General features: G+C 43.9%; 1 protein-coding gene across 1 annotated transcript in view; it reads right to left on the bottom strand.

Moving 5' to 3' along the window:
* Positions 1 to 27571, bottom strand: part of xylt1 (xylosyltransferase I) — a 317375-nt gene that overhangs the window by 179051 nt on the left and 110753 nt on the right. The window contains exon 2 of the mRNA XM_055651880.1: positions 4325 to 4832. Coding sequence (XP_055507855.1) covers positions 4325 to 4832 — 508 coding nt within the window. The remainder of the gene's footprint in view (positions 1 to 4324; positions 4833 to 27571) is intronic.

The raw sequence follows: 27571 nt of genomic DNA, 5'->3' as shown, positions 1-27571 counted from the left end.
AGGCATCTCTATTGCCTGGTGGGTGACTACTCCTCACTTGTGAGTTTTTTGTGATGAGAGAATGAATTTGGAAATTATTTCCTAAAGATTAATTGCCAGCTCTGCTTTCTATTTCTGCTGACCGAAAACAGTGCAAAAAGTGGTTTTATTTCCAATCGAGGTGGTGGTGCTAACAACGATGTCGCAGCCAGTGACAAATGCCAATGTGATCAAACACCTTGACCCATACAACCAGGGGACTGGCGATGATTGAAGCATTCGCTGCCTTTACTTATTCAAGGTTTCCGCCTCAGCATGAAATAAATAGTCAATGCAGCCATTAATAACCGTGCAAATGTCAAATTAATATAGCATGTAGCATTCCGAGACCTCTGAACTCGCAGGTGATATCACGTATAATCTATGCTCCATTCAGTATCACATCACTCTTGTCTGCTCTGTTGCTCAAACAAATGGTAACAGTAATAAGGTCATAAGTGATAGGAACGAATTAGGCCATTCGGCCCATCAAGTCTACTCCACCATTCAATCATGGCTGATCTATCTCTTCCTCCTAACCCCATTCTCCTGCCTTCTCCCCATAACCTCTGAAACCCGTACTAATCAAGAATCTATCTACAGTATCTCTGCCTTAAAAATATCCATTGACGGCCTCCACAGCCTTCTGTGGCAAAGAATTCCGCTGATTCACCACCCCCTGACTAAAGAAATTCCTCCTCATCTCCTTCCCAAAGGGATGTCCTTTAATTCTGAGGCTCCGACCTCTAGTCCTAGACTATCCCACCAGTGGAAACATCCTCTCCACATCCACTATCCAAGCCTTTCACTATTCTGTATGTTTCAATGAAGTCCCCCCTCATTCTTCTAAGCTCCAGCAAGTACAGGCCCAGTGCCGACAAACGCTCATCATGGGTTAATCCACTCGTTCCGCGTGCTTCAAAGGAATGGGGCCAAGCTTCCTAGTGGGGTCAATTATTATTTTTGTTTCAGCATGGTGGTGGTAGCCCGTCATAGATGACAACAGCATGGTTGTGCACTCTTGTGTCTTGTGGTACCGAGTGTGTCTCACGAGTCTGATGCACGAGGCACACAAGTGGCAGTACTGGGGGACAATTTGCGCTGGGCCTCACTCTGACAATGGATGAGGCCCAGGCCCACTTACCTGGCAGGGGAACGACCGTGATCAAAAAGGCGGTTCTGCCTGGAAGAGTCTATCCCATTCGATCCAATTTGAGATACCAGCTACCAAGACAGACGTGTACAGCATTCTTCCCCCACACAATTAAAGCATGGAGTAGTCTTCACCCTACCATAGTTACCCAACCAGACGCAACTACATTTAAGGTAGCTCTACTTCTCCAAGGACCCTGTTTTGCTTAAGTCCACCCTCTGCCACCTCCAGTTTAAATTCCATTTGGAATATTTTGGAGGACCAAGAACCAAGAACCAAGAACCAAGACACATGAAGCCCACTGTGGGGGTGTTTAGGGCTGTAGACTTCCTCCTGTCTCTGGCACTATGGGCCGGCGGTCGAAGCTCCCCTCCAGGGGTGATGGTGAGTCGATGCCGCGCCCACGGTAGAAGTTGTCCGCGGGCCGGCGGTGGAAGCATCTTCTTACCCCCGGGTCCCCAACGTGAGATCCCGGGCTGTAGACGCCGCGCCAGCTGGAGCTCTGCAGACCGCGGCTTCAGGCTGCCGGGTGCTCCGGGCCAGCAAAGCGGAACACTCTCCTCCGGCGAGCCCCAGCGAGGGCCCACCCGCTCCACGGCGAGAGTCCACGCTGCGCCCGCCACTGAAGTCCCCGTCTCCGTGGAAAGGCCGCGCCGATCCTGATTGTTAGGCCACGGGGGAGGCGACCTGGAAAAAGTCGCCTCTCCATGGAGGAGGCGGCCGAAACGGTTTCCCCCTTACCCCCCCACACTACCGCCCACACAAAACACACTAAGAAACACTAAAAACAGACTTTAAGACATACTAAAAAAATTTAAAAAGTTGAAAAAACTAACACGCTGCTGACAGGGCTGCTGCCAGTGCAGCGCCCCCACCGCCCCCCACTCCACAGGATAGCACTATCTCCGCCAACTCCTGGTGAAATCCTAGTGGCTGTTCCACCATACTTTGTAGTTGAAAGCCCTTGGTGGGGTAATTGCCACAGGTTCAACAGTACCAGAGGAGACCTGAGTGCAGTTGATGAGAAAAAGATCACTGAACGGTTTTGCCTGGGCCCAACCTTCCCCAACAATCTAGCTGCCTGTGATGCCCACCTCCCATGGTCGCTCCCCAGCTGAGGACACAGTGCACCTGTCATGCAGGGCAGGCTCCTGCAGGCTGGCACATCCATGGATACTGGTCCTCCCCTGGCTCTTGGTAGCTCAATGCAGAGACAGGCTTTGGACCTGCTTTGAATGTGCCTCAGATAGAGATATAAATATAACCAATAGGGCAGCACGGTGGCTCAGCAGTAGAGTTGCTGCCTCACAGCGCAAGACCCGCGTTCAATCCTGACTATGGATCTGTCCGTACATTCTCCTCATGATCTGTGTGGGTTTTCTCCGGGTGCTCCTCCGGTTTCCTCCCACATTCCAAATATGTACAGATTTGTAGGTTCATTGGCTTGCTATAAGTGTACATTATCCCCAGTGTGTGTACGATAGTGCTAATGTGCGGGGATCGCTGGTCGGCGCGGACTCGCTGGGCTGAGCGGCCTGTTTCCACGCTGTATATCAAAACTAAATTAAAATGTTTGACCAATTGGTAAAAATCAATTATTAAAACAAAAAAAATCAATCAGTAATTAAAAATAATAAATTGAAGGAAAACAATTCCCTACACTTATTTTTTCTCACAAGGTAGAACAAATGAGAGGGAGAGGAAAGCAATTAACCTCAATATTTTTGGACCTGTGCCTTATATGAGGAGAGGTTGGGCGAGTGATCCAAGGGATTTATGAAGTGTGAGAAGGACTTAAATGAAATCTATAAACATCCCAGGTGTTGTAGACAGGGCAGAAGTGGAGAGAATTGTTCTTCTTGTAGCAGAATCTATAACTAAAGGTCACTGTTTAAAAATAAGGGGTTATCCATTTAGGCCAAATATTGTGTTTGTTCTTTCAGAGTGTCATGAATCATTGACATTTCTTTAAAAAAGTTGATGCAATCTGAGTCTTTGAATATTTTTAGACAGTAAAAGGCTGGAGTAACTCAGCAGGACAAACAGCATCTGAATATATTAATGGGCACATGATAACCAAGGGCATGAAAGGTTACCTGACAAGGTTGGAAATGTGGAGTTAAAGTTACAATCTGATCAGATTTAGTTTAGTTTAGTTTAGTTTAGAGATAAAGCACGGAAACAGGCACATCAGCCCACCGAGTCAGCACCGACCAGCGATCCCCGCACATTCGTAGATACGCGGGACAATTTACATTTATACCAAGCCAATTAACCAACAAACTTGCATGTTTTGGGAGTGTTGTAGGAGACCGAAGATCTCGGAGAAAACCCACACAAGTCACAGGGAGAACGTACAAAATTCCGTACAGGCAACACCTGTAGTCGGGATCGAACGCGGGTCTCTGGCGCGACAAGCGCTATCGCTGCGCCACCGTGCCGCTTGGGTATGATCTCATTAAATGGTTTACCAGGTTTGGGGGCCAGCTTCTATTCATTCATATTTTCCAGCTTTCCATGTTTGTCCCAGCGTGAGCGGATATGCGGCTAATGGCTGTCCGCTGGCAGTCAGTCTGTGCCATTAGGCCAAGGGTTTATTCAGCTACCAAAGTACAACTGCATAACACTTGGTTTATTTAATACTAACAGCAACTAGTGTTATGCCGTCCTACATTTGGGTTAAAGCAGAGTGATTGAAAGGTCCACTATCTTAAATGGCGATCAGATCGATTTTCTTTCCTTTCTTCTGAAGCAAACTAGACACAATTTTCTTTTGCATGCGGCTGCTTTTTTATGCAGAATGAAAATGACGGGCTTTCTTATGATCATACTTAAGAGTAATACAGAATTATGCAACATGATATCTGAACTATGGTGGAAATGTGTAAAAATTAAAAATATATAGTGAAGGACACAGGTAGTGGGAGTGGGGGGGGGGGGGGGGGGGGTGGGTGGAGACAGAAAGGGGGGAAGAGGGTTAAGACAGAGAGGGGCGAGAATGAGGCAGACAGAGAAGGGGGGAGAGGGGGACAGAGAGGGGGGGGGGGGGGGGGGGGGGGTGGGAAGAAGAAAGGAAAGAGGAGGGGTGGGAGGCTGATGCCTCTTCCTCTTCCATCATTACATAACAGTCCAATTTCAAGTGATTACCCTTACCCTCCAGTGGACACAAGCGAGGGACCTTCTCCGGCATTAACTTCCCTTCTTTATGTAGACAGTACAGTTCAGCAATTTCTTGGCGGCATTGCTTGTTTTTAGCCCTGGAGAGGGCCGACAAGGCTTCCTTGCCTGTAATTTCACATCTCGGAGCCTGCTCATAGTGCAGCTCTTGAGAGCTTTTTCCAATCATCCCCCCTTTGTAGTGACTCACGGTTTTATAGTTTAGTTGGGGGTTGCTGGCATTCTTGGCCTTGTAGTGCGCCTGGGGTAAGACTTCATTGCCGTTCTTGGCCAATATTGAATGGTCCTTGGCTTTAGCCAACCGCTCATACTTGGCCTTCTGCACGACCACGCCCTTACTTTTCACTTCCGATTGCAGTTTTTGCTTTTGCGTTCTTGATCCAAAATTACTGTTATCGATATTTTCAAAGTCTTTCGGGACAGAATTTTCATTGTTGCTGTCAATTCGGTTTTTCTCCTTTGGCTTGTGTGAAAGAAGTACATCCTGCAATAAAGCAAACAAACCAGGGTGTGAATATCGAGAGTCAATCAGTTACCATGTCTGATAACCAAAGTATTTTACAATTATTTTGTCTCACCATATGGCTCAGGAGCTGCGTTTTTGATAAAGCACCTGGATAATACAGAGGGCCAGATTACAGTGCTTAGTGGGAAATAAGCCCCACTGCTTAACAACATGACAATCTCCACATTTCCTTATGACATTGGGTGCCACGGTGGCACAGAGGTAGAGCTGCTGCCTTACAGTGCCTGAGACCCGGGTTTGATCCTGACTACGGGTGCTGCCTATACGGAGCTTTCACATTCTCCCCATGACCGCGTCGGTTTTCTCTGTGATATTCGGTTTCCCTCCACACTCCAAAGACGTTCAGGTTTGTAGGTTAATTGGTTTGGCATCAATGTAAATTGGCTCTAGTGAGTGTAGGATAGTGTTAATGTGTGGGGATCGCTGGTCGGTGCGGAATCAGTGGGCCAAAAAGCCGTTTTCACACAATACAGTATCTCTAAAACTAAAAGGGAGGCTTTGGGTCTTTAGGTTCATGCCAGGTCTCAGAGCAACTCAATTTCCCCCCTGACTTTCTCTGCTGTCCCCAACATTCTCATCAATCACCACAAATCTACCACTTACTTACAACACAAGGACAATTTAGAATGGACAATTAATCTATCAAACAGGTTTTCTGGATGGAGAATGAATCTGGAGGTCCCAGTAGAAACCCACATAACCAAACGGAGAACATGCAAACTCCATTCAGACAACACGAGGTCAAGATTGATCCAAGGTTATGTTGGCACAGTGAAGTGGCATCACCACTAGTTGACCACTCTGCCACCAACTCATGCTCACTCAATGTTCTCTTAATGTTTCTCCCTGGCCAACATTTTTCTCCAAATATCTAATCACGAATATCACAACTGTTGAGTCTCATTGGCTGGAACTCGTTCTCACCCAGGCCACAGCTAACAATGGCCTGCTCCCTATATCGTCAATACTTGTTTGCATTTCTTTCATTCACTTTTTGTACATTTATCTACATCACCGTCTATATCTCTTGTTTCCCTTTCCCCTGATCCTCAGTCTGAAGAAGGGTCATGACCCGAAACGTCACCTACTTCTTCTCTCCAGAGATGCTGCCTGACCCGCTGAGTTACTCCAGCTTATCACAAATATCTACAACTGTGTTGAGGAACCAAAGTGAATACAACTCACAACAAGAGCTACTCACTACAATCCTCACTTTCAATACTCACTGATGGAGAAGCCCCTCGGAATTACATACTCTATGCGTCCTTCATTTACAGAAAGTGAACGATACATTTTAATTATTGATCCATCAACTAGTCCCACTGGGTTGAATCTCATGATGGAACAGAGCACAGTCTACATTGTATAGTGCAGGAAGGAATTGCAGGTTTTGGTTTGCACCGAAGATAGACACAAATGCTGGAGTAACTCAGCGGGACAAGCAGCATCTCTGGAGAGAAGGAATGGGTGACGTTGTCATCCCAGAATGTCTCTGCATTGTATTCATATTTTTAAAAAACTGCTGACGCGTATAAGTGTCTTGAGCAAAATAAAAACCAACTGAAGGAAGTCAGCGGGTGGGGCAGTGTCTGTGGGGGGCAATGGGCCCTCCATGTTTCTGACAGTCACTGGCATCTCCATTGTACACATTTCTCCATTTGCACCACTAGTGATATTTAAGATTGAGGATGACAAGTGTTTGCTGAAAGATATGTTCTAAACACCATTACTTGATGCTGTACACCAGTGGTGTATACTGGCTCAGGCCACTTAAATCAGTTGCCCTGGACATTTTATGACTGTTTTTACTTATATTTTAATGTTGCTGTTTTTACCTGCACTTTTTTAAAACTATTCGTGCTGTTTTATCAGGAACTGGATTGTTTTTTTTTTAATCGTTTTTATTTTATGCGTGAAATGTTTGTTTTTATGTGCGATGCTCCAGTATTCCCTGGGAAACGTCTTCTCATTTTGCACTGTACAGCTGTTGCTTGCAAGATGACAACAAAGGGTGATAATAATAATGATAATGATCACTAGGGTAGCACAGTGGCACAATAGTAGAGTTGCTGCCTTACAGCGCCAGAGACGTGGCTTTGATCCTGACTACGGGGGCTGTCTGTACAGAGGTTATCCCTGCCCCCTGTGACTGCGTGGGTTTTCTTAAGGGGTTGGACTGGTTAGATGCAGCAAGATTGTTCCCGATGTTGGGGAAGTCCAGGACAAGGGGTCACAGCTTAAGGATAAGGGGGAAATCTTTTAGGACCGAGATGAGAAAAACATTTTTCACACAGAGAGTGGTGAATCTCTGGAATTCTCTGCCACAGAAGGTAGTTGAGGCCAGTTCATTGGCTATATTTAAGAGGGAGTTAGATATGGCCCTTGTGGCTAAAGGAATTGGGCGGTATGGAGAGAAGGCAGGTACAGGATACTGAGTTGGATGATCAGCCATGATCATATTGAACTGGAAGGGCCGAATGGCCTACTCCTGCACCTATTTGCTATGTTTTTATGTTTCTCCGGGTGATCTGGTTTTCTCCCACATTAAAAAAAACATGCAGGTTTGTTGGTTTCCGCATAATGTCCTTATCAGATAGAACCAGTGCAAGGGTGATCTCTGGTCGGTGCAGACTCAGTGGGCCGAAGGGCCTCTTTCCACGATGTATCTCTAAACTAAACTCAGCTGCCCTCCATGAATAGAACTGTGCAGACTCAGTTAACTATCTGGCACCAGCAAGAATACTGTCCCTCAGCGTAAGCTTTTTAATTTGTTCACTAAAGTATCCTTGTTATGAGCTTAAGTCACCTCCTATTTTCCAGCATCTTGGATAGAGAATTGCTGAGGCATGTTAGCAGAAGCACAAAGACTCCATGACTGCTTGATGAAAGATTTCATCAAAATGGGAGAGAATTGTACCATTTCATTAAGCTCTCAAATATGACACTAAATAATGCGTTGAGTATGTTATAAGCATATTGCAACACACTGAAAAGTTAAAAGGTTGACCACCATCATAGTTCACCCAGTCTGAAGAAGGGTTTCGACCCGAAACATCACTCATTCCTTCTCTCCAGAGCCAAGCACCAAGCACCCGCTGGGTTACTCCAGTGTTTTGTGTATATCATAGTTTTACATACCACTGGGAACTATGAATTGAATCCTTTAATACTTTTTTAACAAAGCTGAAGAAAGTAATTGCAGTTTTGCATCATTTAAACATTCACTCAGAGATTCGATTACTGGTGGAACCTGGGAGCCCAGTCCGAGATAATATTAGGCTGTTTCATGAGCCTCTGGGAAAACCCATACTGGTGTATAAAACTGCAGGGCTATCCAAACCCGACAGAAACGATCACCGCATGGTGAAGGGCATGGCAAAATATGGAGGAACTCAGCGGGACAAGCAGCATCACTGGAGAGAATGAATGGGTGACATTTCGAGTCAAGACCCATTTTCAGACTGAGAGTCGGGGGAAATGGAGTCAGCTTTGATCTGTCATTTTCACAACTTACCCTTTCATATCTCTAATAAATCGGTAAGGTGTGAAAATGACAGATCAAAGCAGACGCTCAAGGTAATGTAGAATGGACCATTGTCAGCTGAGGAGAAGGTGGCGACGAGACAAACAGTAAAATTAATCAGGACAGTGAAACTAGTCAGAGAACTGGGGTGGGGAGGGAAATTAAGGGTTGCTTAAAGTTCAAGGTCAATATTCATAGCACTGGGGTATAAGCTAATGGGAACGTACTCCCAATGTAGCTTTAATGCTATAACATTGCACACGGGACCTGGAGTGCATGTAAAAGAAACACTGTTTATGGAATGAAGTGTCTACAATGTGGATTGGAAAAGCATTTCTACAACCAGCGAACTATTTAGAAAACACTGAAGGTCCATCGAATGGACAAGATGTATTATGTAGGACAGGGGCAGGGTCAGATTCAGAATAGCAGTTCAATACAATGCACCTGGTGTCAAATGGAGGACGGTTCCGTGAAAGAACCACCAATGATGCCTCGTCCAAAGTATTGATACAAGGCCAACCAAGAAAAATACAATATTACGGGTGGCACGGTGGTGTGGAAGCTCCTGCCTTACAGCACCAGAGACCCAGGTTCGATCATGACTACTGGTGCTGTCTGTACGGAGTTTGTACGTTCTCCACGTGACATGCGTGGATTTTCTCTGAGATCTTCGGTTTCCTCCCACACTCCAAAGACGTACAGTTTTGTAAGTTAATTGGCTTGTATAATTGTAAATTGTCCATCGTGTGTGTAGGATAGTGCTAGTGTGTGAGGATCGCTGGTCGGTCTGGCTTCGATGGGCCGAAAGGCTTGTTTCCATGCTGTATCTCTAATCTAAACTAAACTAAGTGACTGTAGTTAAAAATGAAATGACCACTCCCTCCATCTCACACCCACAGCACATCTTCAATCTCAGTTAAAAGCAACATTGGGTATTGTCTAAATGCAGAACTACACACATGCCCATTGAATAACTAAGAAAGCTATGATGTGGCCCCCATTGTGGTGGACAACAAAGATTCAAACAGATGATAGGAGTACAACTCATCAAACAGTTTTACACAACTAGTTAATACTTTTCATCAAATTGAACGACTAGTGGGCAAATCAATCCCATGTGGTCATAAATGTGATGGGGTAATTGATGTGTATTCTGGTGATTCTCATATGAGAATAAGGCACAGCTAAACGTTACAGATAAAAATTACTTGGATTCAGTCTTTGAAGCTGTTAAAAAGTGCCATTAGGCCACAAAAGCTTAAATTAGCTTAGAGATAGACCATGGGAACTGGCCCTTAGGCCCACCATTTCCACACCGACCAGTGATTGCCCATGCACTAGTTCTATCTTGCACACTAGAGACAATTTGGAGAAGCCAACAAGGCTACAGACCTTGGAATATGGGGGTAACTGGAGCACCCGGAGAAAATGAAGTCACGGGGAGAACGTACAAACTCCGTACAGACAGGACCTATAGTTATGATTGAACCCGGGTTTCTGGTGCTGGCAAAATATTTCCTGTGTGCAAAGACGAGAGGTGATATTAAGCCCGTTTCTACACTACAGTCACTAGATATTGTTGGAGATAAATGCTGTTTGCCAAGAAATGTATTGTGTATAGTATTTGCCAAGAAAAACAGTGCCGGAAGAACTCGTGTGTAGGAAGGTGGTTTACACTAAAGATAGACACAAAATGCTGGAGTGACTCAGCGGGTCAGGAGATGTCTCTGGAGAAAAGGAATAGGTGACGTTTCGGGTCGAGACCCTTCTGCAGGCTGAGAGTCAGGGGAGAGGGAGACTAGAGATGTGGAGATATAGAGATACTGCATCTCTGGACTCTTTTGTTGGGAGAACTCAGCAGATCAAGCAGCATCTGTGCAGGCAAGATGTGTAAGTCAACAATTCGGATTGTAACCCTGCATCAAGTCTATAAGGGACGGGAACGTTTGCCAACATGAGGCAGTACAAAGTGAGGTGGGACAGAGGTTGGTAAGAGAGAGGTAGAAGCAAAAAGAGGGGGAGATGAAGGGTAGGTCAATGGTGATTACCTTTAAGATATCCTCCCTTCCTGGTTGTGCTTATCCAGATTCCTTTTACCTGTAAATGTACCTTATGCTATATGTTTCCCTCTTCCATGTGGTAACAGTTCCATTATTTTTCATACTTTAGATAACGAGGTTTCGCCTCAATTCCCTATTTGATTTTACAGCCTCTAGTTTTTGTCTCCACTATGTGAGAATGCCAAGCAACTCCTGAGTAATTACTTCAGTTGGGCTTTTCAAGGGAGCACAACCCCAGCCTGTTCAGACTTCCCTGATAAATTCATCCTGGTTTGATTTAGTCCATGGGAATACTTTTTAACAACTTCTCTTGTACTTCAGTATCCTTTCCATTAAATGGAGACCAGAACTGTTCATTAAATATGCCTCCATCATGATCCAATACAAATTATCTCCAATGGCTTTGAGAAAGAAACTCATCAAGTTTTGTCTGATCAGCCATAATAATTTAAGGTTTATTGACCTAATTTATAAAATGGAAGAGACGGATATTGTTTGCTGATTTGATCAACAGTGTTCTTTTTAAATCTCTCTGTTTAAAGCTTGAGACGTGGGTAAAGATTTAAATTACTGTCTACTCTGACATACATAGAGGAGACAGTGTCAATTGCAGGGTGTCACGGTGGCGCAGTGGTAGAGTTGCTGCCTTACAGCTCCTGAGACCCGGGTTCGATCCTGACTATGGGTGCTGTCTGTATGGAGTTTGTACGTTCTCCCCGTGACCTGCGTAGGTTTTCTCCAAGAACTTCGGTTTCCTCCCACACTCCAAAGGCGTACTGGTTTGTAGGTTAATCGGCTTGGTATAATTGTAAATTGTCCCTCGGCGATCTCTGGTCGGCATGGACTCGGTGGGCCGAAGGGCCTATTTCCGCACTGTATCTGTACCTCTAAACTAAACAGTGTCAATCGCAGCATGTATGGAGATGTAAACCACACTGTAACTGGCAGTCTCACGAGAACGATGGGGAATAAAGCTCCCTTCAGCTTCACCAGTTTACCAGTTGGCACATTCACTGGCTTTGGTTTACTTAGACTGCTCTGAGTTTAACTTTCCAAAATTTTGTTTATTTACTGACATCTCAAAGTAACGTTGATGCATTTTGCAAGTCAGCTAGTGTTGAGAATATTCAAAAGCCACCTCTGTGAATAATCATAGATCCTTCCAAGACTAATATCATAATTAAACATTACAGTCTCAAGCTAAAACAAGATAGACTTTATCACCAGCAGAGACCACTGGATTCCATTCAGTGCACTCAATCGTATACAGAAGTAATATTTATACGACTTTAAATAGATACGGTATGAAATGAATGTTCTCACAAAGTTGTGTTTGCTGAATGAATCCCTTGCAATCGGAAGCACTGTTCCAGCTTGTTAGATGGAGGGAAAACTTCAGATTCCTATTTTCAACCCAATGAGGATCCCTTTTATACATGCCTGCATTACAGTATATGTGAGCTATTTATGAACTAATTCCATGTGAAATACCCCGGAGACCTCACATTCAGTTATGTGCGCCAGTAAAGGTTCAGTAACTTAACATTTTTCTTCAATCCCGCACAGTTGAAATAAAGATCTCTCCAGGAGTGAGACAGGTTGTTTTACATTAGTCCGGAATTGTAATTACGCGCAAATCCTCAGCAGTTGTGCATAGGATGACGTCAATTCCCGTGCAACCTTCATTGAGATTATCAGAGAGCAAATGTGGCTATACTTTCCCCTAAGTGACCATTATTGGGTATTCCTGGGAAAACTGTATCTACTCAAAGCATAGAAAAGTTATGTATTTGGACAACCTGTTCCCACCTCCCACTGCGGTGCTGATCACCACCGTCTCCTATCCTACCCATCCCAATTGTGCTGCTAACCTCCTAGACATTAGTTCATGATGTACACCCTGTTCTTCACGCCACCAATCACACCCCAAAGTAAGTGCAAAGTGTTGCATTTTAGGAAATCAAACCAGGCCAGGCCCTTTGCAGCGAACGCTGGGCTCTGGGAGGTGTTGTAGAGCATGGATATAGAAGGCTAGGTACATAGTTCCATGAAAGTGGCATCACAGGTAGGTAGGGTGGTCGAGAGGTCAATTGACATGTTGGCCAATATCATTCAGGATATTAAATATCTGAAGAAGGGTCACAACGCGAGATGTCATCTATTCTTTTTCTCCAGAGATGCTGCCTGGTCCGCCGAGTTACTCCAACTTTTTGTGTCTATCTGTAGAGGTGGATATGTTTGTTACAGTTGTAAAAGATGTTGGGGAAGCCACATTGGAGGATTGTGTTCCATGTTGGTCATCCTGCTACAGGAAAGAAGTCATTAAGCTAGAAACAGTCCAGAGAAGATTTATAAAGATGTTGCCAGGACTTGAGGGCCCGAACTATAGGGAGAGGTTGGGCAAGCTGAGACTCTATTCCTTGGAGCACAGGAGCATAGATCCTTCCAAGACTAATATCATAATTAAACATTACAGTCTCAAGCTAAAACAAGATAGACTTTATCACCAGCAGAGACCACTGGATTCCATTCAGTGCACTCAATCGTATACAGAAGTAATATTTATACGACTTTAAATAGATACTGTATGAAATGAATTTCTCACAGTTGCGTATTAGATCATGAGGGGAATAGATAAAGTACATCCACAGAGTCTTTTACCCAACGTAGGAAAATCAAGAACCAGAGGACATAGATTTAAGGTGAGAAAGGAAAAATGGAATAGGAAACTGAGAGGCAACTTCTTCGCACAGTGGGTAGTGGGTGTATGGAATCAGCTGCAGAGGGGGTAGAGGCAGGGGCTATAACAACATTTAAAAGACACTTGAACAGGTACATTGGTAGGAAAGCTTTAGAGGGAGATGGGCCAAAGATGGGTAGGTGGCACCAGTATAGATGCAGTATCTTGGTCAGCATTGGCAAGTTGGGCTGAAGGGCCTGTTTCCATGCAGTATGACTGAGCAACATTTTATTCAATGCTCTGTCAATAACCTTACAAATTTAATTTAACATTGCCTTATATCGACGAGAATTATTTAATGTGACAGGCTGAATAGCCTGCTTGTTGCTGGGGTTCCTTGACATCAGCCGGCAGAAAAAGGGGATGTTTTTCCCACTGATTTACCACAGACCACAAATCTGGAACTAGTAACTTTGTTGATGCTGAGGAAGGAAAACAAATCAACAAGTAACTTCCCACATCCCAGCAGTTTATCTGCTGCCTCGCAGTTTTCATTGGATTGATTGTAAATAGTCTACTTTTGCTGAGATAACAAACTTGATCATTGTTAATTGAAAACTAAATTGGTTTTATTTTTACATAGCACGGTGGCGCAGCAGTAAAGTCACTGCCTTTCAGCGCCAGAGACCTGGGTTTGTTCCTGACTACGGGTGTTGTCTATACGGAGTTTGTACGTTTTCTCTGCGGCCTACGTGGCTTTTCTCCGACATCTTTAGTTTCCTCCCACACTCCAAACATATACAGGTTCTTAGGTTAATTGGCTTGGTATAAATGTACAATTGTAAAGTTGTCTCTAGTATGTGTAGGGCAGTGTTAATGTGCGGGGATCGCTGGTCGGTGTGGACTCGGTAGCCGTAGGGTCTGTTTCCGCGCTGTATCTCTAAACTAAACTCAAAATTCTGTTGCTTTTATGTACCCTAAGGGGATGAATGATATTTGACCATTCTTCCACACTTCCCTCGGTGAATGACCCGCCAGCTAAATTATCCAGAAAAACTACATTCAATTTGATTTAACAAAAGAATTATCAAGAGATTGATTTTTGTTAGTAATTTGCAGATTAGCACTAAATCAGTATGCAAGTAATGATCAGCCAATACAGTAAGTATTGCTGGTCAGAGATACTCTCTTCTTTCAATGTGATATTTATAAATATAATTGGACATTATTAATGTTGATAATAAAATCTAAATGAATGTTTGGTTAATCTCACCATCCTTCGACCTATTGTTACAGTTTCAGCAATGATACTTTATTAATGAGGTATTTGAATTCAGAGTAGGAAGGAACTACAGATGCTGGTTTAAACCGAAGATAGACACAAAATGCTGAAGTAACAGTGGGTCAAACAGCGTCTCTGGAGAAAAGGAATAGGTGACATTTCGGGTCGAGACCTTTCTTGGACACAAAGGAAGATAGACACAAAAAGCTGGAGTAACTCAGCGGGACAGGCAGCGTCTGTGGAGAGAAGGGATGGGTGACAGTTTGGGTCGAGACCCTTCTTCAGACAGAATAGAGTTGGACGATAAATCTCTAATCTAAAGTCATTTCTTTGGCTACTATTATTCCCTCAATGCTCCTTTGATACATATTCATTCCAACACAGCTGCACAATTGGCCTGACAATAAACATCTGTCCACAGTTCTTGCAGCTACTGATTTGGCAGAGTTACATCTTCAGGAGCTAAAAGACGTGTGTTCCAAGTGGAAAGGCAACTATCAGGAATAATGAAATGCTGTGTTATCATTCTTCACTGGTGAGCAACTGGAAGCATGCATGGTTTATCAAAATAATTTGGAAAAAAAACCTGTTTTATTTTGTAACTAGGAATAACTTTGTTAATTATTATCATTTCTGATCAGCTTTGGGAAACTCATAAACAGCTAACAATGGCCTGTTTTTTTTATCATCATCACTTTGTTGCATATATTTCATTCATTGTTCTCTAGATCCCTTCATCATCGTCTATATCTCCCTGACTAGTCTGAAGATCAGATTCAGATTCAGATCAGGCCACCCATTCCTTGTCATTGTCAGTGTACAGTACAGAGACAACGAACTCCAGCATTTAGCATCTCTTTTGAAGAGCGACATAGCTTGAACGATTTGAATAAAAAATAACAAGTGCACGAGATTCTTATTTCTGGGGGGGGGGGGGGGGGGGGTAGGCAGATCACAGCATGGTAACAGGCCCTTCAGCCCAGTGACAGCATGCTGACCAAGTTGTTACATAATCGCACGTCAGATGAATTCGGCAATGGAGAAAGACCATAGCATAGCGCCTGCCGAAATGGTAGGATTTTGTAAAAGCAGTCCAATGGTGCAGGAGAGCAGTCCTTGGCGAAAGTCCTTGATAGATCTCGACCCGAAACGCCACACAGCATCTCTGGAGAAAAGGAATAGAGGCATTCTCTCAGACAGACAGATTGAAACTTGTCCCGCGGTGTTACTGCAGCTTTTTGTGTCAATCTTCAGTTTAATTATCTCTCTTGAAACAATTGTACAAAAGACACGGTTGAGATTCTTAGGTTTTATGCTCTGGAGCGCAGAATACATGCAGGGGGGAGCCTGGAAAGAGGCCTTTAAAATGATCCATGGGATGACAGAGTTGCTACATAATCAAGCTTTTCAGATGAATAGAAGCCAGGAAATGCTTCACACAATATTAAAGATTCCATAGCATGAGTGTCTGCAGAGTCAATTTTAGGATTTTGCATGGCCAAAAGCATTTGATCTACAATGGTGCAGGAAGTAACCGCGGATGTGGTTTATATTGGTTTGGAAGTGGTGGAGGCAACTCATTGGTATCACACAGCATCTCTGGAGAGGCAATGGATAGATGGGATTTCCGGTCGAGACACTTCTTCAGGCAGACAGTTTAAGGGAATAAAAAAAATCTCCACGGTGTTACTGAGAGCTTTTTGTGCTGTATCTTGTTTTAAACCACCATCTGCAGTTCCTTCCTACAAATGTCACTGCATTCAGAGTTCTGTCAAAGAAGGATATTACCAGTGGACAGAGCAAATAATTCAAGTATTAGCTTTCTTGGAGAAACGGAACATCCTTACTGAATCTTGGAATTTCGGTCCTATGACTGCTCAAAGTGGAGAAGGAACATTGGAATGTTATTGAGAACCTCGGGGAGCTGCATTAGAGCACCCAGGAACTCTGTATAAGTGGCAACTGAGTGGAAGCATGATTCCTTGATTCCGAGGTATTCTTGATGAGGGTAAATATACGAGAATTGCACCAGCTCACAAATGAGGTATTTCAATCTCCATTTCAACTTGAACACGTTGCTTTGTCTAATACTTTTGGTATTTATCTGTGAATTGTAAATAACAACAAGAGATGAGATCAAGTGTCTGACCCACTGATAGGACAGATGAGACCTCAGGACCTGGCTGATCCACTGAGTAACTCCAGCGTGTTGTGTCTATCTTCTGAATGCAGTGACATGTGCCATGCATTCCAACATTGTGGCCAATCCAACTTGGGCCAAGCCAAACATGTCCATGCAGGGCACGTTGGCTTAGTCGTGGGCACTAACCTTGGTTTGTTTGTTGAATTTATAAAGACACCACTTGGGGTAACATTTTAGCTCTTTTTGATGCATACCATTGGTAGCCCAAGTGTCAAAAGCATCCAGGAGGTCCTGCCTGATAGACCACCACTTTTATGCTACATCGTGATCCTCTCTCTTTTCCTCAATTGATCCAAAACCTGTGTAGTCATTTTAAATTCGATGGTGAGTTTGATATCAGTGCAGAACTTTGAGGAGATACAATATAGCTCCCGAGATCTTGGAAGTATCCACATTTGTCACGGCACCACTTATACTAATCGTTTATTAATCGCATTTTAATTTTTACCACATTCTCATCATCTCCGCACTAGATTCTACCACTACTCAGTCAGGGCAGCTTCAGTGGCCAATTATCCTACTGACTAGCACACCTTTGGTGTGTGAGAAGAAACAAACTCAGTCATACAGACAATATACAAAGTCCACACCAGACGTCAGGATTGAACCATATTTCAGGAACAGTGAAGTGTTGCCTGCAGTGTTAGAGTTCAGCAGCTACTGTAAGTTTGTTTGTGCTTAAGAACACGGGGTATATATTTGAGGACCCTCAGGCTTACTGTATATCCCTGGCTTGTTTTCACTTGCAAAATGAGAGGGCATTCAGAGATGTCAGGCACGGATCATTCGTAATGTTGTTGCCTCTGACTCACAGACTTGTGGCCTCGTGTCTCTTTGTTTCAGATTAGTGTAGTCAATCCAGGATTGACTACAATACAACAATTCCTGCTAATACTCATTCTCATCCAAAGTCACTACAACACATTATCTTGTCACGTTCATTATGGGGGAGGGGGTGAGGCTGCTGCCGAATATGATTGAGCTGCGAACCTTGCTGCATTACAACTACAAATTCACCAGCAAAATTTCATTAGTTGTACATAGCTTTGAGATATTCTGTGTGAAAGTTGCTTAATAAATCGTAGAAAGCCCCCGTCAAAGAAAGGGAAACGTTCTCCCGAGATTTGAGGAAGGACATCCTTGTGATTGAGGCAGTGCAGCGTAGGTTCACGAGATTGATCCCTGGAATGGCGGGACTGTCATATGAGGAAAGATTGAAAAGACTAGGCTTGTATTCACTGGAGTTTAGAAGTATGAGGGGGGATCTTATAGAAACAAATAAAATTATAAAAGGACTGGACAAGCTAGATGCAGGAAAAATGTTCCCAATGTTGGGCGAGTCCAGAACCAGGGGCCACAGTCTTAGAATAAAAGGGAGACCACTTAAGACTGAGGTGAGAAAAATCTTTTTCACCCAGAGAGTTGTGAGTTTGTGGAATTCCCCGCCACAGGGGGCAGTGGAGGCCAAATCACTGGATGGATTTAAGAGAGAATTAGATAGCGTTCTAGGGCCTAGTGGAATCAAGGAATATGGGGAGAAGGCAGGCACGGGTTATTGATTTAGGATGATCAGCCTTGATCACAATGAATGGTGGTGCTGGCTCGAAGGGCTGAATGGCCTCCTCCTGCACCTATTTTCTATGTTTCTATGTTTCTATGTGCCTGACCTGCTGTGTTACTCCAGCACTTTGTGTCTATTTTTGCTGAAATGGTTGCTGCTTTCAGAGTCACCTGCAGGATGGAACGTGGAAACAGGCCCTTCAGCCTAACACGTTCATGCTGAGCAAGATGTCCATCTCAGCTGATCCCATTTGTGTAAATTATGTGTAGATCTCACATCAAACAATATTTTGTTAAAATGTTGTGTGCTGGCTCCAAATCTGATGGCAGTCTCTCTTATTTGGCTATGACTGAGCTGCTGGAACCACTTCCGTTTTCTGTAGTCAATTGTTTATTGAACACAAAAACGTTGTGGTCAAAGAGGAATCTTGTTAGCAAATATAATTTTGTTATAATTGGTCACGGGAATCAATATTTTCAGACGGTTTAAGGGTCTGGACGGTTCAGGTTATGAGAAGAGGTTGAATTGTTTTTTCCCCCTGGAGCATAGGAGGTGGAGGAGTGACCTTAGAGATATTTATAAAACCGTGAGGGGTGTAGATGAGGTGATTGGCCAGCCTTTTCCAGAGGGTACAGGATCTAAAGCAAGAGGGTATAGGTTTGAGGTGAGAGATTTAAAAGGTGCCAAGAAGCAACATTTTCACACAGAAGGTGGTGCGTACATGAAACAGGCTGACAGAGGAAGTGGTCGAGGCGAGTAAAAGTGCGGCATTCTTCTTCTTGCGTGTGGCGTGCACAGCCTAAAGTTGTAGATCAAGGGGAGACATCCTGACCAGGATGCCACCAGGGAAAAGCCTCAGTGAGCAGTCATTCACAATGTTTGGGATGGTCTGGTCTGGATGTCCACAGTCGCTAGCAGAGCTGTCTCTCATCCATGAGAAAAAACATTTTCACCCAGAGATTTGAGAATTTATGGAATTCCCTGCCACAGAGGGCAGTGGAGGCCAAATCACTGGATGGATTTAAGAGAGAGATAGATATAGGGGCTAGTGGAATCAAGGGATACGGGGAGAAGGCAGGCATGGGTTATTGATTGGGGACGATCAGCCATGATCACAATGAATGGTGGTGCTGGTTCAAAGGGCCGAATGGCCTCCTCCTGCACCTATTTTCTATGTTTCTATGTTTCTATCCCCCACATGCAGGTGATGGGCTGTTCTTGCATTTAGGGTGCGGATTCTGTTCAGGGTTAACCATTGCTTGCGACATTTAAAGGACACTTAGACAGGTACGTGAATAGGAAAGGTTAGGAAGGATATGGATCAGGCACAGACAAGTGGGACTAACTTGGTTAAGCAACTTGGTCAGCTTGCACATGCTGGGCCAAAGCACCTGTTTCTGTGCTGTATATCTCAATGACACCAAAGAGTACAATCAGAGGAATGTAACTATTCAAATACAGATCCTCCCTTGTTACAAATGCTGAGCTTATGGACGTATCAATGAGAGACCGGTGGGATGGATGGGGAAGGATTTGGTGACCGTTGCAAGGCTACAAGCATCTTCTGCTGGGTGGGAACCGGATATTTCCACGTCTTCATTCCCAACACCCCCAGCACCCAAAGTGCAACTCTCACTCATTGAGATGCGGTGGCAGCCACACTTCTTTCTGTGACTGCTCACACTCCCCTGTTGACAAACATTGCTGCCATACTCTCCTACACGCAGTTTGTGCTCATTCCCGAGTTATGAAAACTGCTTGGTTTCTTGATTGAGCTAATGTATTGTTCAGTGTTGAACAGAAGGAACAAAATAGCCTTAAACAGTATTAACAGGACAGAGTATTTATTACAAGCCTTTGTTCTTTTATTCTTCTACTTAGATTGAGGACTAGTTAGATCCATGTTTCTATGATGGTTGGTGGGACCAAGGTTCGAACTGCAGATTGGGAGGGAAGTTTCTGAAGGGATGGATGGGTAGGTACAGTAAAACTCCAATCATTTGTTAACCAACTGCTTAGAAATCCTGATCTTTTGGCAGGGTGTTCCCCAGCAGTTGATTTGTGCATGCCATTGAATGTAATATGAGCTCCCTTTCACATACCTGGGTCCTGAATTCCTTTTTATTGGCTCCCTATAAACTTACCGGAGATGCTACCTTTGGAGTCATAGAATCATAGAGTGATACAGAGTGGAAGCAGGCCCTTCGATACCACCTGCCTGCATTTGGTCCATATCTCTCCAAACCTGTCCTACCCATGTAACTGTTTCTTAAGTGTTGGGATGGTCCCTGCCTCAACTACATCCTCTGGCAGCTCATTCTATACCCCCACCATCCTTTGTGTGAAAAAGTTACCCCCCAGATTCCTATTAAATCTTTTCCCCTTCACCTTAAACATATGTCCTCTGGTCCTTGATTCACCTACTCTGGGCAAGAGACTCTGTTCATCTACCCGATCTATTCCTCTCATGATTTTATACACCTCTATAAGATCACCCCTCATCCTCCTGCACTCCAAGGAATAGAGACTCAACCTCCCCCTATAGCTCAGACCCTCTAGTCCTGGCAACATCCTCGTAAATCTTCTCTGTACCCTTTCCAGCTTGACAACATCTTTCCTGTAACATGGTGCCCAGAACTGAACGCAATACTAATTGAGGCCTCACCCGCCTCTTATACAACTGCAACCTGACCTCCTAACTTCAATACTCAATGCTCTAACTGATGAAGGCCAATGTGCCAAAACTGATGAGGGCCAATGTGTCAAAATTTAGACGAAGAGGCTTTAAGGACAAGTTTAAACCTTTGCCTGTCTACCTGGCAATCACTTTCCACAACAAATCTCAGAATGAGTGTCTGTTGTGGATCTTTGTGTCAACCATGTGAGTGTCACAGCCTGCTCTATGGCGTTGATTGAGTGTCTGTAAGGTCTCAGTTCTGGGAACATTGCCTAGGAGAGGGCACTGACATTCGGTTTGCTTGTCCTACCAATTAATTAGGAGGATTTTGTGGAGACAGCGTGGCTTGTATTTTCCAGGACATTGAGGAAATCCAGATCTCAGAAGCACACAGGAGGACAGAGGTTATTGCTAGCTCAGGAAGATGAGAACACTCTGAAGGTGTTACTGAACCTGCTCTGCCAGTAACCAAGATTACAAAACTGCATCATTTGAGATATTTATCAGATTTTGCTGCTGGCATGACTTTTATTAAATCTGTGAATCTGTGGTTTTATTAAAACCTTGTTTTGTACTCAAAGGCATGTATGTCCCTGCAATAGCTGCGTTGTTTGATGCGCAAGTTTTAGCTGAACCTTGCAATAAATATAGCCAAAATGAATGGACTAAAATTAGGCTTACCTCAGGCAGCTGCACCAAATGTAAAGATAAAAGTACAGGGCCCTTTTATTAAACTTGCAAATAATAATGATATTTTTTATTATTTGCCCGCAGGATAATTTAACTGCACCTTATCAGAATTTAACTATTTGCCTGACAGAGTCAATGACTTAGTGCACGCCATAATGACTAGGAGTTGCAAAAATAACCAAGTACCAAGGGTAACAGAATTGTCCCAAAATGATTCTTCCAGTGCAAGGGTTGAAAAAAATACTTAACACAGACAAACAATTTCTCTTCAGTTAACAGTCTTCGAAGCCCAGAAGGTCTGACTCACTATGTTAGTGATGACGAGATTGGAAGCACGAGCTGTGCTATCTTCCCTTCTCAGTCTGTGTTATTCTCTACGCCCTGTGGCCAAAAAGACCAGAAACATCGTCACTCATGCTTTCAGAATGGAATCCAAAGAAAATTAGATAGGATCTTGGGTAGAGAAGGAAGCGGACATTCCTCAAATCAAAATGTCCCGAGCTTACAACTGTTATTCCAGATCCATGTCACCAATGGGTTTTGTAGCAAGCTGCCCAGCCAGCCATCTACTTAGGACAAATGATGAAGGACAATATTACTTATCGAATAGTGAAAGGCTTGGATAAAGTGGATGTGGAGAGGATGTTTCCACGAGTGGGAGAGTCTGGGACTAAAGGTCATAGGATTAAAGGTTGTTCCTTTAGGAAGGAGATGAAGAAAAATGTCTTTAGTCTGAGGGTGGTGAATCTGTGGAATTCTTTGCCACAGACGGCTGCGGAGGCCGTCAATGGATTGATAGATTCTTGATTAATACGGGGGTCAGAGGCCAATTCACTAGATGCTTTCAAGAGAGAGATAGATTTAGCTCTTAGGGCTAAAGGAATCAAGGGATATGGGGAAATAGCCAAGAACGGGGTACTGATTTTGGATGATCAGTCATGATCATATTGAATGGCGGTGCTGGCTCGTACTTCCGAATGGCCTATTCCTGCACCTTTTTTCTATGTTTCCAGCTGCAGATGCTGATTTAATCAGACAGCATCTCTGAAGAAAAGGAATAGGTGATGCTTTGGGTTGAGGCTGCCGGTCTGAAGAAGGGTCTCGACCCGAAACATCATTTATTTATTTTCTCCAGAGCTGCTGTCTGACCCACTGAGTTATGCCAGTTTTTTGTGTCCTAATACAAAGTGGATCTTGATGTGGGTGAAATTATAGAAAGAAATGCTTAGGGGAATGGCAAGTAAATATCGTCCCTGAAATTCAAGTGAAACTTTGAGTGAATAATATTATACAAATATCTTTCGAGAGACTCTGAAAGATGGGAACTTGGACAGGTCATAGGAAAGGTTGAGGAAGGATAGGCATTTAAAGGTACTAAGGAGATTGGACGTTTTGTACATGACTATGAAACTGCTAAAACTGTGTAATTGCTTAAACTGCAGCAAACTGGATGCACAAGACTTTCTGGACCTAACTTTCTCGCTGTTGTTGAATAATCGTGTACAAGGCCTCCACTGCTTCATAGCCAAGACTAGGCAGGAGCATGTTGTTACAGATTGTATTTGGTACTTTAACTGTTGCAGCAAGAAAGTGTGGATACCACAAGCCACTCATGTGTGAGGGCCCAAGCTACCTACGTGGTGGCATTAAAGCCCACACATCACAGCACAGCAGCCAAGCAAGCAGACAGTGGAGCACCAGGCAGCCAATCTCAATAACATCGACATGGAGATCTCCCCTTCCAACCCAGAAACCCACACTGGCAACACATACGAGAGCAGCAATCAATACTGGGAAACAACAGACTGTCTCATCTTTGTTGCAGGTCAACCATGTACAATATTGGAATTATGTACATCATAAAACACACCCTGACAAAGAATAGCGTTGGGCAGGCGTTTCAGAATGTAAGTAGCTCTGGGCAGAGTCTTTGGGAAATAAACAGGCACTGTTCATTTTGAAAGCAAATTGACAGCATTATAATTGAGCAACAGCCAGAATAGTTTGACATCCTTCATATGCTATGTAAGTACAGCAACAAACTAGTCAAATCATTGCATGTCATGTTCTAATACAATAGCAGGGCTTTATTTTTAAGCCAGGCAATCTAAATGTTTATTGGTGAAACACACTTTGTTAGCCACATGCCCTGTGCCAACATTCTTCCCCTAGGACTGAGTAAGTCACTGGTCACCTCATCTTCTAATGTTACTGCTTATCTGTAGAATTAACACACCCAAGCTTCAGGATGGAAATCAGTACCTACTAACTTCAGAGCAAATTAGCTGGAGGGCAACTCTTGCCAACACAGCATGGAGTGGAGGATTAAGGACGAGTCGCACCCCCTCTTCTCCTCTCTCCCATCAAACGGTATAGAAATGTAAAATCGCACATCTCCAGATTCAGAGACAGTTTCTTCCCAGCTGTTAGCAGGCAACTGAATCATCCTACCACAACCAGGCAACAGTCCCAAACTGCTATCTATCTCATTGGTGACCCTCGCACTATCCTCGATCAGACTTTACTGGCTTTACCTTGCACTAAACAATATTACCTTATCATATATCTATAAACTATAAATGGCTCGATTGTAATCATTTCTCAAGATTGTAATCATTTCTCATCATTTCTCAAGACACATATTGTGTATGAAAGTGCATTGTGCATTAAATCACAGCTTTCTAAAAAAGTCCTACCTCTTGAAATCTTACTGCAATTCGCTGACTTGCTAATTTTCCCCCCAAAATTGCTACTTAGCATTTACCAACTGATATCAAGCACAACAGTCAAAATAATGGAAATCCTTTTAACCTGCTCCCCATAACACAATTGATCGCTAAATAATAGCATAAAAAATTGAATGTACAAGTTCCCTGACGGGTAGGGAATTTAGAAACTGCAGCTGCAATAATAAGCTGCAGATGAGAATTTCCACAGCATTCCCCTAGAGAGTTTAAAATTATCTGTATTATTTTGAGGTAATGGTAAACGTGCGTAATATATAACTTTTGACGCCAAAAATTGCCAAAATCATTTGGAGTTCTTTCAGTTTCTATATTTAATCGTTCATCTATTTTTAGCGCAGTAGTTCAGTTTCCTTTCAACATGGGACTTAAGTGTAGAACTTTTGCCATACTTTTCTTTACGAAAGCACAAATAAGCATTCTCCAAGAATCTGTGCACGTGCTCCCTGGAGAAAAGCTAGTAGATGTGAGATGGCTCAGTGTGATTCAGAATGGATTAAAACATCACCACTGCCACCCAATTACCTAAGACACACAAGGACCCGCAGATGCTGGAATCTCAAGAGAACACAAAGAAGCTCAGTGGTCAGGCAGCATCTCTGGAGGGAATGGATAGGTGACATTTTGGGGTTGGGACCCTTCTTCAGACAGATTGTACGAGGGGATAAAAACTGGAAAAAGAGTGGGGGTGGGACAAAGTCTGGCAAATGATAGATGGAAGACAAATACAAAATGCTGGATGGATTAACTCAGCGGGACAGGCAGCAAATCTGGAGTGTTTTTGTGTCTATCTTTGGTTTAAACCAGCATCTGCAGTTCCTCCCTACACATTCAGCTCACCCAGTCTGGAATCAGGAGTCACAATTAGTTCACAGCATTTTCCATTCACATCATAGTTGTGCAGACATTACCTCTGGAAGATTTGCCAGCATGCTGAAGGAACTATGAAGTTACTACCCACATCTAATCAATAAAATCGCAAGTGTAGAAGATGCTATACCAAAGAGGTGCAGCGCACAGGCCTTGAACCTGGTGAGACACAGGAGGAGCCTAGGCAGGACTCACCCCACAGAGCCCAGTCCCTCCACGCACTAGAGTCTCCCAGCCCCTGCAGAGTAGTTCCACAGCAACGGATTGAGTGGCCCCCAGCCAGCAACCGGAATGAATGGCTGCAGTTTGACCAGGACGTGAACAATGAGCCCATAGAGGTGGACTGTAGAAGCTTTGCAGGATGCTCACTCTGCAGTTGGGCATTACGGGGCTGGCAAAGAAGAGGGCCATTCAATCCGCAAGCGAAGCAGCAGAGAAAGCCACTAGGTGGTTGCTGCTGGGACGCAAGTTGGGGCCTGATCAACCCCGGCTGGGTCACCTGGGCCAGGGTGTCTGATGTTGTGAGACCCGAAACACCCGATGACCCCAGGTCACATCACTGAGGATGCGTCCCAGCACATCTAGAAGATGTGTCCTTCACACATTGAAATGCAAGAGGTTCTATTTATGAGAAAACACTGGTTTCCCCTCCATCAGAGAACTATGTTTACATATTCTGTTGTGCTCCTGCAAAGAAGAATGTCATTGTGTTTAAGAAGGAACTGCAGATGCTGGAAAATCGAAGGTAGACAAAAGTGCTGGAGAAACGCAGCGGGTGCAGCAGCATCTATGGAGCGAAGGATGAAGAAGGGTTTCTGAAGAAGGGTTTCGGCCCAAAACGGTGCCCATTTCCTTCGCTCCATAGATGCTGCTGCACCCGCTGAGGTTTCTCCAGCACTTTTGTCTACCTAAGAAGAATGTCATTGTTCTATCTGGGCCACATGACGATAAAACACTTGTGACTCCTGAACTCCACACAAACCATAGTAACACACTTAAACATTGTTTACTCATCAACAAATGTGGGTGTCACAAGGACAGCACTTATCAGTAAAAATATCAGACAAAAACATTACATATTGGATAAGGAAGCAATTTTAATATCATAAAATGTCTAACATTGCTGGGTATTAGCTACATTTTGAAGGTGTGATTCAATCCTCTGCCCACATCAGGGCAATACACGAAACACGCCAACACACGCAGAGCAGAAGGCTCACTAAGATTGTTAAATCTTCAGAAAAAAACTCATGTGACACAGTAAGTTTATACATGCCGAGTGCCTAGTTGAAAAGGGTACTTCAAAAATGCTTCACAAACCCTCTTAAAGTGAGCAGATGTGTGTGTGTCCAATCTTTCTATTTGTTACCAAGCTGCAGAGACGTGCGTGGGCGGATGTTTCATGTTGCCAGGGTTGTGCGGGCTTTCCTCTGGGCACTAATCCACATCTACAGGCTTTGACAAGGAGGGGAACTACAGCTAACATGCCAGATAGGCACCGTGGCATCTACATCTCCTACTCACCACCTGTCCCTTTGTAGTCATCTATTTGAAGAGAAGGGGGAGGGTAGACATTTGTGCCTGAATTGCCTCCAGACAAAATAATATAAATATTATGGTAAGAGATCCAACAATTAAAGCAAAGGGAATTCAGAAATTTATGAATGTGTAATTCTTGCGGCGGTTCCTCTGACTGCTCTCCCGAGTTCTGTTTGTCTTTCCACCAGGGTCACTGATCACTGCTGTCTTTTTCCATCGTCAGGTTGTCCAGTGTGTCCAGCACACAGCAAATAGTGAAAGGCTTAGATAGAGTGGATGTAAAGATGTTGTTTCCACTAGTGGGGGAGTCTAGGACTAGCCTCAGAATGAAAGGACGTTCCTTTAGGAAGGAAATGAGGAGGAATTTATTTAGTCAGAGGGTGGTAAATCTGTGGAATTCTTTGCCACAGAAGGTTGTGGAGGCCAAGTCAGTGGATGTTTTTATGGCAGAAATAGATAGATTCTTGATTAGTACAGGTGTCAGAGGTTATGGGGAGCAGGCAGGAGAGTAGGGTTAGGAGGGAGAGACAGATCAACCATGATTGAATGGCGGAGTAGACTGGATGGGCCGAAATGCCTAATGATACTATCACATGATCTCATGACAGTTAGATGGACTGAGTAAGGTCCCCTTGACTTGCACGATGTACTAGGGTGCAGCAAGTTGAGCCATGCGTTTGGCAAAGTACAATGCAGCAGTCACCCTGACAAACAGATTCTGTCGACACAAAGGCACAGAGGTGAATTTCCGATCTGCCCCCGCATCAATGACAAAACCCGAGGAACATTGTCTCAGTGTGCTGCTACTAATGTAGAATCGACAGCATGGGAACAGGCCCAGCTAGACCAGGGCTTATTCCTGCAG

Source organism: Leucoraja erinacea, chromosome 20 (genome assembly GCF_028641065.1).
Source record: "Leucoraja erinacea ecotype New England chromosome 20, Leri_hhj_1, whole genome shotgun sequence".
In the NCBI taxonomy this organism is placed as follows: domain Eukaryota; kingdom Metazoa; phylum Chordata; class Chondrichthyes; order Rajiformes; family Rajidae; genus Leucoraja; species Leucoraja erinaceus.
This window is presented reverse-complemented; position numbering and strand designations above follow the sequence as displayed.